At 36.8% G+C, this 17,375-nt stretch overlaps 1 protein-coding gene across 1 annotated transcript in view; it reads left to right on the top strand.

Annotated features, from left to right (window-relative positions):
- The window catches only part of STRN (striatin), a 70,872-nt gene that overhangs the window by 17,479 nt on the left and 36,018 nt on the right, over window positions 1-17,375 (top strand). Inside the window, 3 exon segments of the mRNA XM_065632990.1 lie at window positions 3,853-3,926; window positions 7,057-7,135; window positions 9,145-9,309. Coding sequence (XP_065489062.1) covers window positions 3,853-3,926; window positions 7,057-7,135; window positions 9,145-9,309 — 318 coding nt within the window.

The following is a 17,375-nucleotide window of genomic DNA, read 5'->3' as shown; positions in this document are numbered from 1 at the left end:
GATGGAAAATACCTTTTGTAAAGTTATATCGTTCAGCTGGTTATTTTCAAGTAATTTTTCATTTTCTGCATATTGTTAATAATTCGGATGTAATTTTTGGAAGTTGAAGGAATATCATCCAAGTTGGTCAAGTTTCAGATAATAAAGGTGCATCTTTGTGATTTGTTTCCCTCCTTCTTCATCTGCCCCAAAACCACTGTCCTTGTTTTTTGACTAGGTTATACAAAGGTTGGAGAAACTTTGATTTTTCTTTATACTTATTTACAGAAAAAATACATTTGCTCTTTTTTGTGATAATAGTATCTTGCTGCTGTGATGTGTGAACTAGAGTTCAATGTAAACTGCAGAGGGCCAGTATAAAGCTATTAGTAAATGGACTATGTGATTTCTGAAAAAGCAGAGAAATTACGCATGACAGGTGGGCAGGAGATATTCTGCTATTGTAGAAGTAGATTAAATATAAACATGCTAATAGAGCAAGCTATATTCAAAATTTGTATAGAAAAGAATTAAAGTTTCTTTTATACGAAGTTTCATCACTTTTGACTGCAATATGTGTAACCGAATGGTCAAGACTCTCCCTTCTAGTCTTGCAGTCTGAATCATTGTGTTCAACCCTTTCCTTTATATGCTTTAGAAAGAAGATTGTTTGTCTTTCATACCTGACACATTTTCACCTGTACTATAGGAAAGTTTCTAATAATAAATCTCATACTTACTGCATGAAAAAGTTTAGAAAATATTTCCTTGATGGACTGTTAACTATCTATATTGATTTTTTAAAAAAATATTCCTCTGAACTTTAGAAGCTGACCATAGCTGAAGGTGGGTTCACTGAGTCAAGCACTCTGACATGGTATTCATACTTCTATTTCACATCTGAGTGGTGTCTCGCTCAAATACCTGATTTTATACTAATTGATTCTAATTAATTCAGGTTTGAGCTTGGCGTTGTTTTTTTTTGTCATTTTGTTCAGGCAAAGGTCTATGGCGTTTTGTTTTTGACTTTCCCAGCAATATTAAAAATAAGGATTGCTTTTGGGGATTGCTCTCTCTTCAATTGCCTGTCTTTGTTAGGACATGATTCTTCTGCTGTATCTACATTTCTGCTGCTCTCTGACTGTGATATACAAAGTTGAATCTTCTGAAAGATGAAATCTTAGTCCAGCTTGGCCTTGAAATCGATTTAAGGGCCAGTGGTGCACAAGACTATGTAATCTTGGTTATTCTCTTGAAGTTAAGAAGAATAACAAAGGCTTTTAAAACTGTTGCATTATGAGGAGGAACTAGTTAAAAAACCTCCTACTAATATGTGCTACTGATGTGGTTAGAATGAATAATCTCACTTTGCTGAACTGATTTTTGTAATGACTTTAATGAGGGTGGAAAAGTTCAATAAGAAGAAAGAAGAATATTTCTGTTGTTTTAAGAGGGAAAGAAATTTACAAAATGACCATACGCAGATGTAACAGATTGGAATAAATATACTAAGAAGTTTAAAAAAATGCACGCTGAATTTTTGAAAAATGGATTCTGCAAGACAGGTGAGAGATTTGAGGAACAAGAAAAGCATAAGGAACGATCCTTTCAGTTAACCTAGTAAACATTTTACTTTGGTTCTCAGAGTGAAAATTATTAACAAAACTTTGATAAGAAAATTAGTGAATGCATGAAGGATAATGGAACTTATCATATAAGACCCATGAGCTAAAAGCAAATGCCTCATGCTACAAAACTAACTGCCCTCTGAAATTATTTGCAGGAATTTAGTAGAGCACAGTATAGGTCACTAATCCAGATTAAAATGAAGTATTAATATTTGCTCTCTTTTGATAAGTCAAGTCAAAATAGATTAAACATTAGGGTCACTTGAATTGCTGACTGCATAAAACCTTGAAGTTTTTGACAAAGTGTAGTGTTTAAAGTTGGTGAGGTAGGTTAGTGACAGTAGATGATTTCTTATTTCTTGATTAATCATTACTTTTTATTAGTGATGGGGGGAACATGTACACATAGCATCAGTATTAAAAATGAAACATAAATGTTTTATCAGGGTAACATCTCTCTCCTGGTGAGATGTAGGAGACAGCTGGGGAAGGAAAGATAAATATTTCGATTGAGCATCCAGCTTTAATTTTGTTCTATTCTTGGTTATTCTTTTCTGTACCAACCAAAATGTTTATCTTTCACTTATTGCTGTTAATACATTTCAAGTTCATCCTTTCTCCTTTCTGTGCTGATTGCTGCTCAGCTGAGTTAGAGCTTAGCGCTCTAGCTCTTGAGGAGGAGATCAGTGCCTTCATCTGTCTTTGTTGCTATGCCTAAGAAGCACTTCTTCACTCTGCACTTACCCTTCTTATCCAGAATTAAATTGAAACTGAATTAATAGGAAACTCGTACTGTTGATACTGAAGCATAGGAACTACCAAGCATTGCTTCCCTCAGCACCATTTTGTTAGAAGTAACGAGTTTTCTTGATGACATGGGAAAAGGCAAAATGAAACAGTAATGTAATGAGGATGTCTGAGAAGCAATCAAGAGGTACAGGTAACTTGAAAACATTATCTACAGTCATTCTTAATACAGTCATTTGAGCTTAGTGAGACGTGCCTCATACAATTATGACGTGTCACACCCATTCATTTTTTTAAAAACAAATGTTAAGTGGAAGAATTTCCTTGTGAGTAGTGAAGCTAATGAAGCCCATTTTCATGTTGGTGTACTTAGAGGTGGTTTGGTGGTGGTTTTTGTGTGTGTAGCTCGTATCTTGCTGCCTTACACCCAGCTCTGTACATTTGCGCTGCAGCTCCGTATATGTGCGTGTGCTGGTTGCTCGTCCCTGTCCTGCCAGGCTGCGTGCCCAACATTGCCTGAATTCTTCCCCCCCATTCGTTCAGCGTAGGAACTAGTATATACGAGTGCTGCTTTTCTACCCAGTTTTAATTGTCTACAAAACTTCATAGGGAACCAGGGTTGAGTCATCCAAATTTTCCTGTTCGGCAGAAAACAATCATAGAAAGAAATTACAGTGAGTATGATGGAAGAGGGGAACAGATAGAAAAACTAGCTAAGGCTCTCTTTGCCTCAGTTTCTTTGTTACTGTGTTATAAGACTACTTGAATGAATCTTTGATAACTTATATGTGCTGTACTGCTGTGGCATTATTTTCTGTGTTTAAAAGACACTGAAGCTTTTCAAACTAAAAAGCATTTCCCTTTTCCTTCTTGCTACTCTTATTGTCATTGAATAGCATGCTTTGTGGGGTTTATTACAATAGACTTTCTGTAGGCTAAATATTTTTGGAAGAGAAGCCTCCATTTTTGAACTTGATCAAGTGGCAGATCTATCAGCTTTACGAGAAACCGGTGTAGATGGGCTGCTGTTAGTGCTAAATCTCATTTAGAACAGGTCTGAGGGCCTACTGCCATTGGAAAGCACAGCATTTCAAAGAATAAAATTACAAAGTTTGCCTACTGGAGGTGACTATGAAATATGAAGTAGATGGCACTGAACTGACATAGATAGTAAAAATGTTTCATAGTGACAGCGAAAAAAGGAAGGGGTAGAGAGGAGGGAAGCAAAGAGTAGCCCATGTCTGCAGGCAAGGAACCTTTCCTGTAGCAAGACCATTTTGTAAGATCTGCAGTCTGCTGATCCCCGTGTTTCATCAGTATCACTTTGCAATTATGTGTCAACCTTGGAAAAAATAATTAAGCAAAATTACATATCTGAAGTCCTGCTGAAATTGTTCCTAGCCTAGAAGAAAGGAGTGGCTTTTCAGGTGAAGACAGGTGACCATTATGTGTTTAGAGAGAGCCTTTAAATGTGCTAGTAATTTTTTTTTTCTTTCAGGGCTAAATATCACAAATTGAAATATGGCACAGAGTTGAATCAGGGAGATATGAAGCCGCCCAACTATGATTCCGGTAAGAATTTCCTACGAATGAGTTTGTTACTGGCATAAAAGTTTAACTGTGGTTTGTGCAAATGCTGAAATGATAGTGTTGATAAAATAAGCCACTTAATGGAAGCAATGGGAATAAAGATAATTAATGAACTCTGTATTTTACTCTTCTAAAATTAAAAATAAATGCTAATGCTCTGAAAGATTCTATTAATGAATCAAATTAAGTTTGATTTAAAAAAAACCCCAAACCAACAATCTGCTTCTGGATAGAATAATTTTTGTCTTCTTTAGTAGTGTGTATGGATGTTTTGGAACAGGGCCATACTAGATTTATAGCTATAGAATCTTTTTATCTTTGTATAATTCTTCTGAATAAGAAGTTAATCACAAAGGACTTGAAATGTATAGTACCTAATTTCTTGTGCAATTACCTCAATGGTATTCCAGGAGAAAAATAATGGAAGTGCATATTAGACAAAAGTGAGAGTTTGAGAGTGGGGAATTTATTTACAAAATTGTGGTGATCATTGGAAAAGCATACAACTAACTTGAGTGCCATGCTTTGGGAGGACATTTTTTCACCTTGGTCTCTGGAAGGCTGATTTGTTTTTCTAGAGGGTGCATCTCTGACTTAACACAAATCGTTTTAAGCACTGAAGTTGAGGAATTAAGAACTTAAATTACTTCCTTTCATGTCTCTCTTTATCTTCCTATCCTTTCCAAAAAAAAAAAAAAGGGGAGGGATACAGAGGTCTGGTTATAGGCCAAGCCCTTGAAAGAAGAAGTAAGAGGTGATGATTTTTCTATCTCAGTCCCCTGATACTCCTACTACAGCCACAAAACTAGAATCACCTGTACATAAAGTAAGGATATAGAAAGTCTGCAGACCTCAGCTCTGTCACTTGGTTGGTGGAAGGGATGATCTGGTTTATTGTCATGGTTAATTCTTATCTCATTGGTCTCAGAAGGTCATTAAAAACCCCAAACAAACAGAAAATCCAACCTTGCACCAACTTATTCAACTTTACACTAGGCGTTTCTTTTCAAAGTTATAATGATTTTTTGAGACGTTTTATTTCAAATTATTGTCAAGGTTATTTCCTTAACTGAAGAAATAGTTTAATTTGGGGTTACTAAGTAGAAGACCCCAATCTGTATCTGGACCGCTAGAAAACTTTGTCTTGATCATACCAAGTTCCTAGATATCCTTGGTTTTTGTAATTTCTCAGGATGCAGATACAGCATGTTGCTCCAGTTTCCAGCTGAGGAATGTAGTGCAAGGCCTGGCTTGCCCAGCAGAGCTTTAGCCAGTGCATTACTTCTGCAAAGTGAACAGCGGTGAAATTTCCTTTGTAAAAGTCCGTTATCCTGATTTATCCCGATGCATTCTATATATGTAGCTGTCAGAAATGTACACTTTTGTTCCATATCAAACTTTGATTAATTGAAGATACACATTTAAATTGAAACTTTGTTATCATGCTCCTTTGGAGTTGTCTTTGATAGATATTTACTTGTATGCCTGTGTCTTCACTCTCCTACCCCTGTTTTTTCTGCCCATTCAGGAAAAAATATGGAAATGTCTCTAGTAGTTCTTCCAAATGGGCCCTTGTTGTTTGTTTTCTCTCTATGAGGAGCCAGTAATACAGTTTAGAAGAAAGAGGTCAATCTCCTGATGAAGGGTTGCTTTTTTGTTTTTGTTTTTTTTTTTTACTGCTTGTGAATATCTTCTGCTATTACTTGCTCATAATGCAAGTTCCTTAATTCTGATCTGTAAAGCACTGTTACAGCAGTCACCAGTTTTGAGACTAAGCAAAAGAGAATTCTTGCCTGTAGAGGTATTTAAGTGCCTTTGGAAGAAGGGGTTTTCCTTCCAAAGGAGTTTTCAGACAGATTTATCTCAGTCATGTTTTAATTCTTATAAAGCGAGCTTTGATAGTTGTGTACTGGGTCCAACTGTGTTCACTTGTCATCAAAAAATGATTGTGCAATTGATTATTTCCCATGGTTGCTGTTAAATGGATTTGTGAATTTGAGATTCATATGACTCTCCTTGCATGTGACTTCTGATTAGTCTTTGATAGCTTCTTTGGATAGGTGGTGGGTTTTTTTTCTATGTGGTGTTAATTCAGTTGTTTAAAGGTCAATGACTTCCCGGTAAGGACAGTAGCTTTTCCACCTCACATATCGAGTTACTCATACCACAGGTTTTTCTGGTTCTTAATTTTTGTTTACACAAGAAGATTTTTCATCCTTTGGTGTTTAGACCACAAGGATTTCAAGATTGTAGAGGCTGTTGTAGGTAATAAACCAAGATCTTTTATTTTGGGAAGCAAATGCTTATGTATCTCCTGGAGGAGGGGGGAAAACCCCCACCATCCTGTAGCATGAAGCTATATATGGAATAAATGCGGAGCTGTTGGTTGGCAGCATTCGGATAGGTTTCTCATTAGAACAGCCACATAATTTTTTTGTGGATTTTCCTGGAGTAGTACTGTTTCGATATAAATTTATAGTTGTGGAAAATGTGGTTAAATTTTTTCAACAGCTTTTCAAGTTAAAAAAATAAACAACTCCTATTGTATATATATTTTTTTCTTTCCACAAAACTAATACATGTATGGTTGATGTGTGTAGGTCTGTTGGTTTTGTGTTGTATGGTCAAATATTAAGGAAATCGGTTGGACAGTAAGTTGTAAATAGATACCATGCTGCAGTTGTATTTGATATTGTTAGCAATTAAAGATGTTTTTATTCAAACTTAAACTATAAGCAGCAAATATATTGGCAGGTTAATGCAAAAACGGAACTGCAGATTGTCTATGTCATTATGTTCACTTAAAGGAAAAGGTGTAAGATGGGGCTTTTGGACATGAGACAGAAGGGAAGGCACTGATGACTAGTGGAATTTGCTGTCACACAGTAGGATGTACCTGACAATCTTCGTGTGTACGTAGTACTACAGTTATGTGCTATGCGCATTTTTTTTCTCTCTTGATTGGTTATCGGCACTTTGAATCTTTTATTCTGTTATTAAAACATTCCTAATAACGTTAAAAAAAATCACTTTTGTCTTTTCAAGTGGATGGGCATCTTTTAAAAAAGTAGGACAAGGAAAAAAATGTTTGTAATTAAATAATCTTTTCCAGATGAAGGGAATGAGACAGAGATTCAGCCACAACAGAACAGTCAGCTAATATGGAAACAAGGACGACAGCTGCTAAGACAGTAAGTGTTGAAAAAAAGACTTGAATAATGAATGCAAGAGAAAGAATCGGGTAATGAAATGTGATGATGGTAGTATTTGATTTTTTCCTGTTAGTTTTTCTTTCCTAGAAACATTAGTGTGTGTAATGAATTTCATTTAGCTTCTGCCCTACTTTTCCTAGGTTTTTGAAAAATTTTAATATTTCAGAAGTTCAGATGAGAAGCCTTGTCAAATCACAAGCACGTAATGTCCTTTACTTTTCTTTCACTGAGTATAATATAACGATCTGCTTAGGAAAACAGTGGGTCATGGCGCTTTGCAATTCTTTTTGCAATTAGAAAACAACACACACAAGTAATTCTGTTAAGAGCTGTGTAAAGTAAAAATAACTGGTGTTGGAGTGGGATAACTTTTACTTTGGCCTGCTCTAGGTGCAAAAAAGACTACTACCCAGAAGGTTAGACTAGAAGTTTTCTAATTCTCAGTTCATCTCAATAAAGCAAATGTCCGTTAATCTAAATCAGTTTTTGAAGTGTGGTCATAATGAGTTAATTAATTTCCAAGGTATTTGGTCACATTTTTGTGTGGGTTTTTTGCCTTGGTTACAGCACTTTGTTTAAATTGAAGAGGTCATTTGAAGACTTCTCATCAGACTGTCTCTATTTGTTTTTTCATGCATTTGCTTGATCCTCTATGCTGGTAGTTAGATTCTACGGTGTTCTGATCAGCTAGCAAAACTCGTTTCTAATTTATTTTTGGTGTATTACATAGGATTAAATGAGTGGGAAGGGAGACAGTAAGGACAGTCTAGAGCTTATATTAAAGGACTTTTTTCCAAGGAATCATACAAAAGTTAAATCTGTCTGCTGAATGGCTTGTACATCCTTTTCTTTTTCAAGAACTCAAATCTTTACATGTATGTTGAATAAATATAAAGTGTTCTTGACTTGGATCAGTGATTTTGAAGACAAGTTGTTCCTTCTCAGTGTAATTAATAAAGAAGTGACACAGTGCTTAATACAGAGTATGTATTACTGATGGACTCTGATTTGTGTAGTTGACTTGTTTGATTTTTGTATAGCCAACTATCAGTATTTCTCTCCTAAAGTGGTTTTGTAGAGGATATTGTTAAATAGTTGGAGGAGAATCTTCTCGCAGAAAAAATACATGTCCTTTGTTTGTAACAACTGTTACTGTAAAATAGCATTTCCCCTCTTTAGAGTACTCTAGAATATTGACCATTTAATCAATCCAGTGCTCTTGAGAAGACGGTGCTATGAACTCCATATTCTAGAGGAAAGGACAGAGACCGATTTCTACTTTTTAAAAAATAATTATTTCCCCTCTGCCCTCCACCTCCAAAGGCAATATGGTATATTGATGAAGGAGCCCACTTTAGACCTTGAGGTTTTCATACAAGCTAGATTAGGATTCTTGCTGCCCAGCCCTTATACACAAGGCAAATAAATGTTTTGCAGATCCATTACAGAATAAGAAAAAGACAAGGCAAAGATTTTTATCAAACCTAGTGCATTATAAATAGCAACTCTTGCTAGTAGCTACAGCTACAGAATTTGGTTTTATTCCCTGTTTTCTAGGCTTCTAAAAATGCTTACATAAGGAACGTATCTGACACTTCTTATAAGGCTTCATGTGTAGTTCCTGTGTGTTGAAGAACAAAATGGCCATGTTATACATGCAACTGTGGTGATTTTTGCAAGGCACTTGTAAATATTTGAATTAAAGGTTCTTTTCCATCCATTTTAGTAAATGAATGAATAACGTATTGTGTAACCTCTGACTGCTAGGCTATTTTTTTTTTCCCCTCAGTGACTGTAGAGGCTGGTACTGCAAGAGGCGATCCCTCGGCAGCTGGTACAGGGTCATTTATAAGCATGTTTCATTAGCACAGCACCCTACTTTGCTAAGCTAAGGGGCTGAAGATGAGTTGAGGGAGAAGTTTTAATTTGCTGTTTTGAGTAGTTGAGATGATGTGCATGGAAGATTAGCATGAGTTGTGTTCCTACAGGTATCTACAAGAAGTGGGCTACACCGACACAATATTGGATGTGAAGTCAAAACGAGTACGGGCTTTATTGGGCCTCTCAAGTGATGCTTCGGAGAAGGAAAACAGAAATCAAGAGCCAATGGTAAATGGCACAGAGGGGCAGATTAAAGAAAACGTGATGATGGGGTAAGCATAAGGATGACAATATTATCTTCCTGCATAAATGCACTTAATGGTGTAGAAGAAATTTTTGTTTACTGAGAAAATTTCAAGAATTTTCCCCTAACTGGAGATTAGAGCAATTTTAACTAGTTTTATTACATTAAGAAATAGGTATGGAAGTAGCTCTTAAGATTTACAGCTGAAAAGCACCATAAGGTTTTTTTCAGTTGGAGGGCAGCACAAAGTAAATCAAGCCTCTTTGAGATATAATTGCGAAGTGGTTAGAGGTCAGTGTTGTTTCAAGTTAACTGTTTATTTGTATTGCTGGAAATGTTACTGTATCGATTATAGGCTTTGCTCTTCTGATGTGTGCTGGCTATGACATGATAATCTATATGAGATATAGGATTTTTTCGACTGGATCTGCAAAACAAATTCACTTGTTACATTCCTATTCCTCTAAGTTTTTCATTTTCCACTAATGGATAAACATGTAAATGTGACTGAAATGTAAGGTATTAGTTTCTGTCTTTCAATATTTATAATACTATGAAAAGTCAGTAAAGAAGTGTAAAAGCTTGTTGTGATTAATTTTACTTTTAAATAATGTTGAAAACACAAGAGGCTTTTTTCCATTTTCTTCTCTTTTCCATGCAGAGGGGTTTTTTGTGTTGTTGTGGTTTTTTGGGTTGGTTTGTTTGTTTGTTTGTTTTGTTAAGAGTAAGTTAAATCTGAAACTTAACTGTAGAGGCTTCAGTAAAACAATCTGCTTGGTTTTGCTTAAGATACTGTAGTTGCAAAACTTGAAAAATAATGAAAATGGTGCAGAATTGTTTGTCTGAACAATACATGAGGTAACTTTTCCCAGTGGTTTGTGCTATATTATGGAGCACAGCTTTCCTCAAAGATTCTCCCTCTTTTTTCCTTTTCTATACTGATGAGGCAAAATGCAAGGCCTTGTTTTCCTAAGGTCTAATACTCTTATATGACACATTCTGTCTTTTAAAAAGCATTTGTAAAATTTAATTATACCCAGCAGATAGCAACTTCAGGCCAACAAGTTACATTAGGGTAGAAGTTCATTGTTATGTAATTAAATCTAATGCTGTGAGGTGGAAAATTTGAATTTATGAGAAAACCCACAAGCTACTGAAATATATTGTGCTGCTACATAGTTGACAAGCCACGTCCTTTATGTACAGCAGCTTTGTTTTTGAAGAACAAGGAATGCTTGATAGATTACAATAACAATTTTAGTTTGGTCTATGGTGAAGTGGTCACTTTTTGGGGGAAGTAGGTAAATAAAGCTTCAATTCTTACACTTTAAAATTTATTTAAATGTGTTTACTTTGGTTTTGAAGCAGATGAATACATTTGTAAGGTAGTTATTTGATGGATGAAATGGTTGGACAATGGTTTTAATATAGCAGTTTTGGATACATTTGCATTTCTTTCCTATGTAGTTGCCTTCTGGGTAGATCTGACATTAGGTTTAACACTTTGTCATATGTCCTATGGCTGAGGATATTCCCTGCTGGAGAAAAGTGACTTCACTTCCATTGTGGCTCTGCAAACTTTTCAACTGCAAGGCTGGTCAGGCTTCAGGCTTTGACAGAGGGTTTTCGTCTGGCTTGTGGTGCAGAAGGGGGCTGTCTGTATGAGATACATGATGGGCAAGAAGTGACTCCTGGGTTTTTCAGCAGAAGAATTTTCCAGGGATTTTATTCAACATAGTCACGTCAGACTTCATGGGTGATTTTGAGTTTGTGGATATCAACTGAGCTCTCCTTCACCAAGAGGAAAATGTTGGGTTTTTACAAAAATTCCCTGGTCAGTCTGAATACAGGGCTAACTTTCAATGCTGTGATTCATCTGGCCGTTTCAAATACACTTTCAGACCATCTCTTTCAATTTTCTGTGCAGGAGGCATTCTGTGGCTTTCTTCCTGGTAGAGACTGCCCGTTACTTAACAACTGTTTCATCTTGCGCTACTAGACACTGTGAAACGTTACACCTGGTTGTTTCTGTGGCATGTGCCACTGTTCATCTCTGATTGGAAATCAGAAATGAGATGAGATATTGTACTCAGCTCATACTTACCTGTTCCCTGCCTCATCTACTGTCAGCATTACTTGTTTTGTGGCTTTTTTGACCTGATTGTCGGAACTGGGAAAAATTTAGGTGGCTCAACTAAATTCTGGCCCACAGTCAAGGCAGGGGCACTCTTTGAAGCAACCTCACCAGTGCTAGGCCACTTACCAGGAGGGCAAAAAGATTGGTAGCTCTTTAAGCAGCCTCTTGCTATTCCAAGAGTGGACGTAAAGTGAGAAGAGAATTTGGGCCACAGAAAGTTTGTGCGTTTAGAAGGAACACGATGAAGAACTGTCTGCAGTTTGGTAGTGATAGAGGAGGAAAGTTACGGTGACAGATTGGAAGAATAAGAAACCAAGCAAAGCCTTACTGCAATTCGAGGAAGTTTAAGGACGTGTGTGTGTGTTCGCCAGGACCACCAGACGTTGGGACAGCTGCAAACCAAAATGCAAATGGAAGATGCTCTCTGGCTTTTTGGATACAGTGAAACTCTTTGTTGGAGAAATCCCTGCTATCACCACAAAAGGCTGTGGACTGCTCAAGCCAATGCAGTTTGGCAAATTTTGTGTTCAAAACATTTAATGAACATTGATGTCATATGTCTACTAGTAAGTCTGAGGCTAGTGGGCAACCTGAAGATGTTTTAGTTACATTTAAAGAGCAGAATGCTGGACGAAGTGTAATACACGGAAACAAATCTAATCTGACCTCAGTTAAAGTGAGGAAACGCAGCTCATAGAACATTGGTTTGTTTGATCTTGGAAGAATATTGTGGACGCAGCTGGGAGTGCAGATTTTAAGTCTGGGAAGAATGTGAGAAGTGGAGTACAGGGACTGAAGAAAGAGAAGGTTTGTGGGTGAGAAACAATGGACACAAATCAGCAGAAGTTTGGAAAGAATGTGAGTGAATGTGACGAAGATAATGTACAATAGAGGGGAAAATGGCACAGTGAAAAACAGAAGGAAAATGGACACAATGATGCGTTTCAGGAACAGGAGAATAGAAGGCACATGAGCTTTAAATTTCCTTAAAGATTTCTCCGTGTAGCAATATAAGTTGCAGAGAGAACTGATTGGCTAAACTACCTTCTGTACAACTGAACACTCATGTGATGAATCCCAAAGAAATTAAAAAATGGTATTTGATGCTTTTATGCTGCCATATGGTTGTCTCTTTAGGAGGAGAGAGGGGTATCAAATGGGAAACAAAACTTCCTTTATCTCTTGACTGTTGTTTATTAGTAATCAATCAGTACTTTCTCAGTGAAATGAAAGTGGTGGAGGACAAGACAAATTGGTACTGAGAAAAATACCAGTAAAAGAATAGAAGAGCTGACATACTTCTCAGCACAGTCTGATTCTAGCACAGTTTTTGTGTAAGCCTGTTAATGTGTGTATAGTGATTATTGCTGTTACTCAGCCTGCTTCAGTAATACCTCTGATCTACCCGACTGTATTTCTGACAACAGCAGACACCCACACTTCTCTCTCTCTTTTTTTTTTTTTCTTCCTAAATACCTTTTGTTGTTGTAAGGGTAAGCATTTTTACTCTGACACCAGGGATGTGTGAAGTGTATACTTTGTGGTGGGTAGGGAGGATATTTCTCTTCTGCTCAACTCACTACATCTTTTACAAATTTTAATGAGTTGTCTGTTATATCAGAACTTGTCTGTTATACCAGTTATACCTACTTCAACAGCCAGGGTTTGGTCACTCAGTGTTGTGATATTGACACTAAGTTGAGCCTTTTTGTGGGAAATGCTGTTAGAATGTTTGGGGTGATTATTGTGATGTTGGTGCTGTATGTAGAAGCATACAGTAGTCACTGTAGTGCAAATACTTAAGACAATAATATTTATTTGAAGCAGACAATACGTAACTTGAATTCTGCTAAGCTCTGGTTGTTTTAGAAAATTGTCATTTGATCCCTCATGCCCATCAGCTTAATATTCTGTATCTTAAAGAGTTGTAGTTAACATCAGAAAACTTCCCCCACCTCTTTGGTTTTTTTCTTCCTTTGGTACAGTGATGAACAAACTACTGTTGTCTGAAAGCCTTGAAAAGCCAAATCAGTTTATCTTCTTAATTTTAAGTGAAGTAGCCTCAGTCTTTGTGTTACTAGATGCTACATCTGTGGCCAAACTTGTCTTCTTACATTGCCTATTTATTTGCTAATGTACAGATCCTCTTCAAAACTTTAGCACTCAAGACATCATGTGGATTTTGAATGCACCCTGGAAGATTTTGATTCCATAAATGAAATGTTAATATGATAACATGAGATAATATAGTCCTGTTTCCAGTTTTTTCATGGAATTTGAAAGGGAATCTGTTTTCAGTTTCTTCAGATCAGCTCACTTGCATTACGAAAGATAAGTACAACTTGGCATGACTGGACTCAAAAATAGATACTAAAATAATAACTTTATAGTAATGGTTGAAATTCTTAACATCTGCAGTGAGAGGGATGGGTGCTTTTCCTCAACAAACTGAAACAGAAATGAAAGCTGCCTGCAAATGTCACTTGTAGCCTTTAGAACATGAGAGTATTTAAGTATCTTTGTTTCAGTTATTACCTCATTTTTAATAGCTTTATCTTATTGACTGAAACCTAAACAGTCTAATGAGTTTACCTTCTTGACGTGTGTATTTGACTACCAATTGATATGAGTGGAAGCAAATATGATAAAGGAATAGAACTGGAAAGGAACGAGGGTATACCAAGCATTCGTATGTATATACACATATATATGGATGTGTGTATACATAAAACCAATACAGATAAATTATCTGAGTTCTTTCTAAGGGCTTGATCATTAGAACTTTATTTAAGTAGAAACTTTTTAAAGAAGAATGATCCTGAATGATATATCGGTCTCTGTCTGAAACTGATCTACTGTCCTTTGTTTTTATTGGACTGAATATGGCTTCCACTGTCTATACTTGACATGAACAAAAAAGCATCAAACCTCAAAACTTGAGAGGAAATCCAAAGACCTTCTCAAAAATTAAAATTAAACATTTTGTAGACCTTATCTTTCTGATGTACAACAAATCATTCCAATTTACACTTCAGTGAATGAATGTCTTTCTATACCAGAAGGCCTTGAGTAACTCTTTTGCATCTCTAAATCCTATTAACACTGACCCATGTAATGAAACTGCTGCATACTGGCTGATGAATGTTGTGTGTTGACTTGCTTATAAAATGGTTTATTTGGGGAAAATACCTCTGAATTTAACAACCTGAGGTAATATCTGCCATGAAAAAGATTTCCAAAATATTATGCGACACTAAAATATTGAATTACTAAAAGAAAACAATCCAAAATCTATTTGTATTATTCCCTTTACTGGTGGTTTTTTTCACCCTTTTCTCATTTGTCCCTTGCTCCATCTTTGCAGTGACCTAACCAGTGTTTCAAAGGCACCTGATTTAGGCCAGACCTGGACACTTGCAACAGACGCATTGAAGCAGAAAAAAAATAGGTAGATTCAAGTTTTGTGTGAGGAAAGTAGTACCAATGAACCACTCTTTTCATTTCATTGGTACAGATCAATGGCTTAAGGGTTTGAGGGAAGCTTCTTGGAAATGTCACGTAAGACTCATGGTACAGAAGGAATGGGGAGAAATAGATGGAGAAGTTGTGCAGTGGAAGAGAAGCAAAGAGAGGGGAGGTGGATGGAGAAATAACTCAGGAAATTTACTTTGGTTCTTCAAATGTGGAACTTATTTTATATTTTTGATCTTTAAAAAACTTATTTATTTGACATATTATAGTTATCTGACTAGATCTGGCAAGAGTAGTGGCCTTTCCTTTTTAAATGGCATTCCTTCATGATTCCAATTTACATCCAAACCATTTTGTAAGTGTTGCTTACTAGTTGTAGTATGTGTTGCACTGGTTCTGGCACTGTGTGGTGTGAATTCATACAAGGTTTCAAAGGCTGTGACCGGCTGTCTAGCCTGCCCCGTGTTCCTTGTGTGTAAATTTTGATGACTGTAAGTGTTCTATAGTTTTATTTTAGTTTGTTGTTTTCTGTGCTTCATTATGAAAGATTTTGCACAGTATTGAAGATTTCACGAACTGTTCCTTGAAGATAGTTGTCATAGAAAGGAATACGTTTGAATTTGCATGCGTTTATTTACTGCGTCCAGTTTGAAAGAGCTAAACTAGCCACGGTGAAAAGACTGTGTGAAAACATGAAATAACTAAATTCTGTGGGGAATTAATAAAACTCATGATCTTGCAGTAGCTCATTTTGATAGTAGGAGGAAACTGAGCCAACAAAAAAGGCTGAAGAAACAGTATGTTGGAATAGCTCTTTGAATGCTGGGTCACAACAGGCTTTTTCCTGTACGGGCCCCCAGAAATGTTTCTCAGCCTAAGCTGAACTTGTGTTTATTTAACTTTATTATGGTGTTTCTTCCTGCTTCTGAATTTACCAATAAAATCTGGTTTTATGTAAGATAACTTGTGTATGTCTTGGATAAAACTCCCCCCCTGCTTCCTTTTTGCTTTGGGGGAGTGAGTAGGACCGAGGCAGTCAATGGCCTTGTGGTTGGGCAGTTCATGGGAGAAATTTATGAGGGTCTCCCTGGACATGACCACAGACTCCCAAGAATTATTCTCAACAAAGGAGAAGATAATGGTAGAAATATTGAATGTGTTGGTTAGAAAGAAAATATATGTCTGTAATGTGGCTTTAGTCTAAGCTAAATTTCACTTTGCAATATGAAATGTTCTGGATCATGTTGGGAGTGGGAAAGGTGTCATCAATGTGCTGTTTTGGTTTCCCTGTAACAACTTCTCCTTTCCTATAGGTTATTGTTTCTACGTGTCACTCAGTAAGAAATAGGATTTCTGTTAAGAGCCTGAATATTGAATGTTGAGAGCCAACTGAACACTATACTTTTTGTAAAGCTGCTAATATTTCAGTGTCAGGGCCAACTGGATTTTTACACAAAATACTTGCCTTGACCTGTGTGACTGTAGGGCAGGAGATGAAGACTTGGCTGTACGGCCTGCTGAGGCCAAGCGAGAACCACGCTTGTTTTAAATAGTGCATGTGGAATATCCACAAATCATATTTGTTAGATTTCACGGGAGGAGATTATTATTATTTTTAGTCTTGAAGGGGCTGGGGGTTAAGAGAAATCTGGATAATTAAACAGACTGTAAAATACAAGTTGGGATGAGATTTTTGGGGCAATCACAGCTGCAGAAAATTCTGGCATTGTTTCCTGAGGAGAAAAATATTAATGTGATTTCAGGTTTATATTGCTTTAAGGGAGGTAAGTACTTCAGTTACCAACCCACTTGTAACAAGAATTTTGTGTTTTAAACAGGAAAAAGTGTCTTATCTTTGGGGATCAGAAGTTCCTTATGTCAAGAGTAATATTCACAAAACCTGCACGCTGCCCATCTGTTAGTAGTAATATGGGAAACCCAGCAGCATTAATGTAGCTATACTTTATGTTCTGGCACTACTTATTGTTCTTGTTATGTTTGTGACATCAGTTAGTCCTGTTGTATTTAACCATGTGCAGTCATGAATAGCAGGTAATCTTTCTGCCCCAGTGACTTTCCTATCTAATTGGATAAAGCTACTGGAGAGGAGAATGTAATGCGCAGAGTTAACGGTACCTGATAGAAGATGTTATATTGCTAAAGTTTTATATATATGTGTATATATATATATTTACTATTATTAGGAAGTGGTAAGTCAACTGGGATGACACCCTCAAGGAAAGAGGGCCAGGTTAGGTGCTGGGGAGAAAACCACGCAAGGGTGCTGTTGCAGAGCATGATTGAGGAAGGGGCAGTGGCAAAGAGTGAGAACAAGCAGCTGGGGAGCGCAGGGTTGGGGAAGTCCTGACAAAATCTGGTTGCTCTATGATCTCTGCTTTGGCAGCTTCTGTAGCTGCTCCTGCTGTCTGGAGTTTCTGGCCTGTTCCTCCCCAGCAGTTTTTCTTTAGACAGTATGGCTGGGGAAG

This window comes from Caloenas nicobarica, chromosome 3 (assembly GCF_036013445.1).
Source record: "Caloenas nicobarica isolate bCalNic1 chromosome 3, bCalNic1.hap1, whole genome shotgun sequence".
Taxonomy (NCBI): domain Eukaryota; kingdom Metazoa; phylum Chordata; class Aves; order Columbiformes; family Columbidae; genus Caloenas; species Caloenas nicobarica.
Note: the sequence above shows the minus strand (reverse complement) of the source record. Positions and strands in the feature narration are given on the sequence as shown.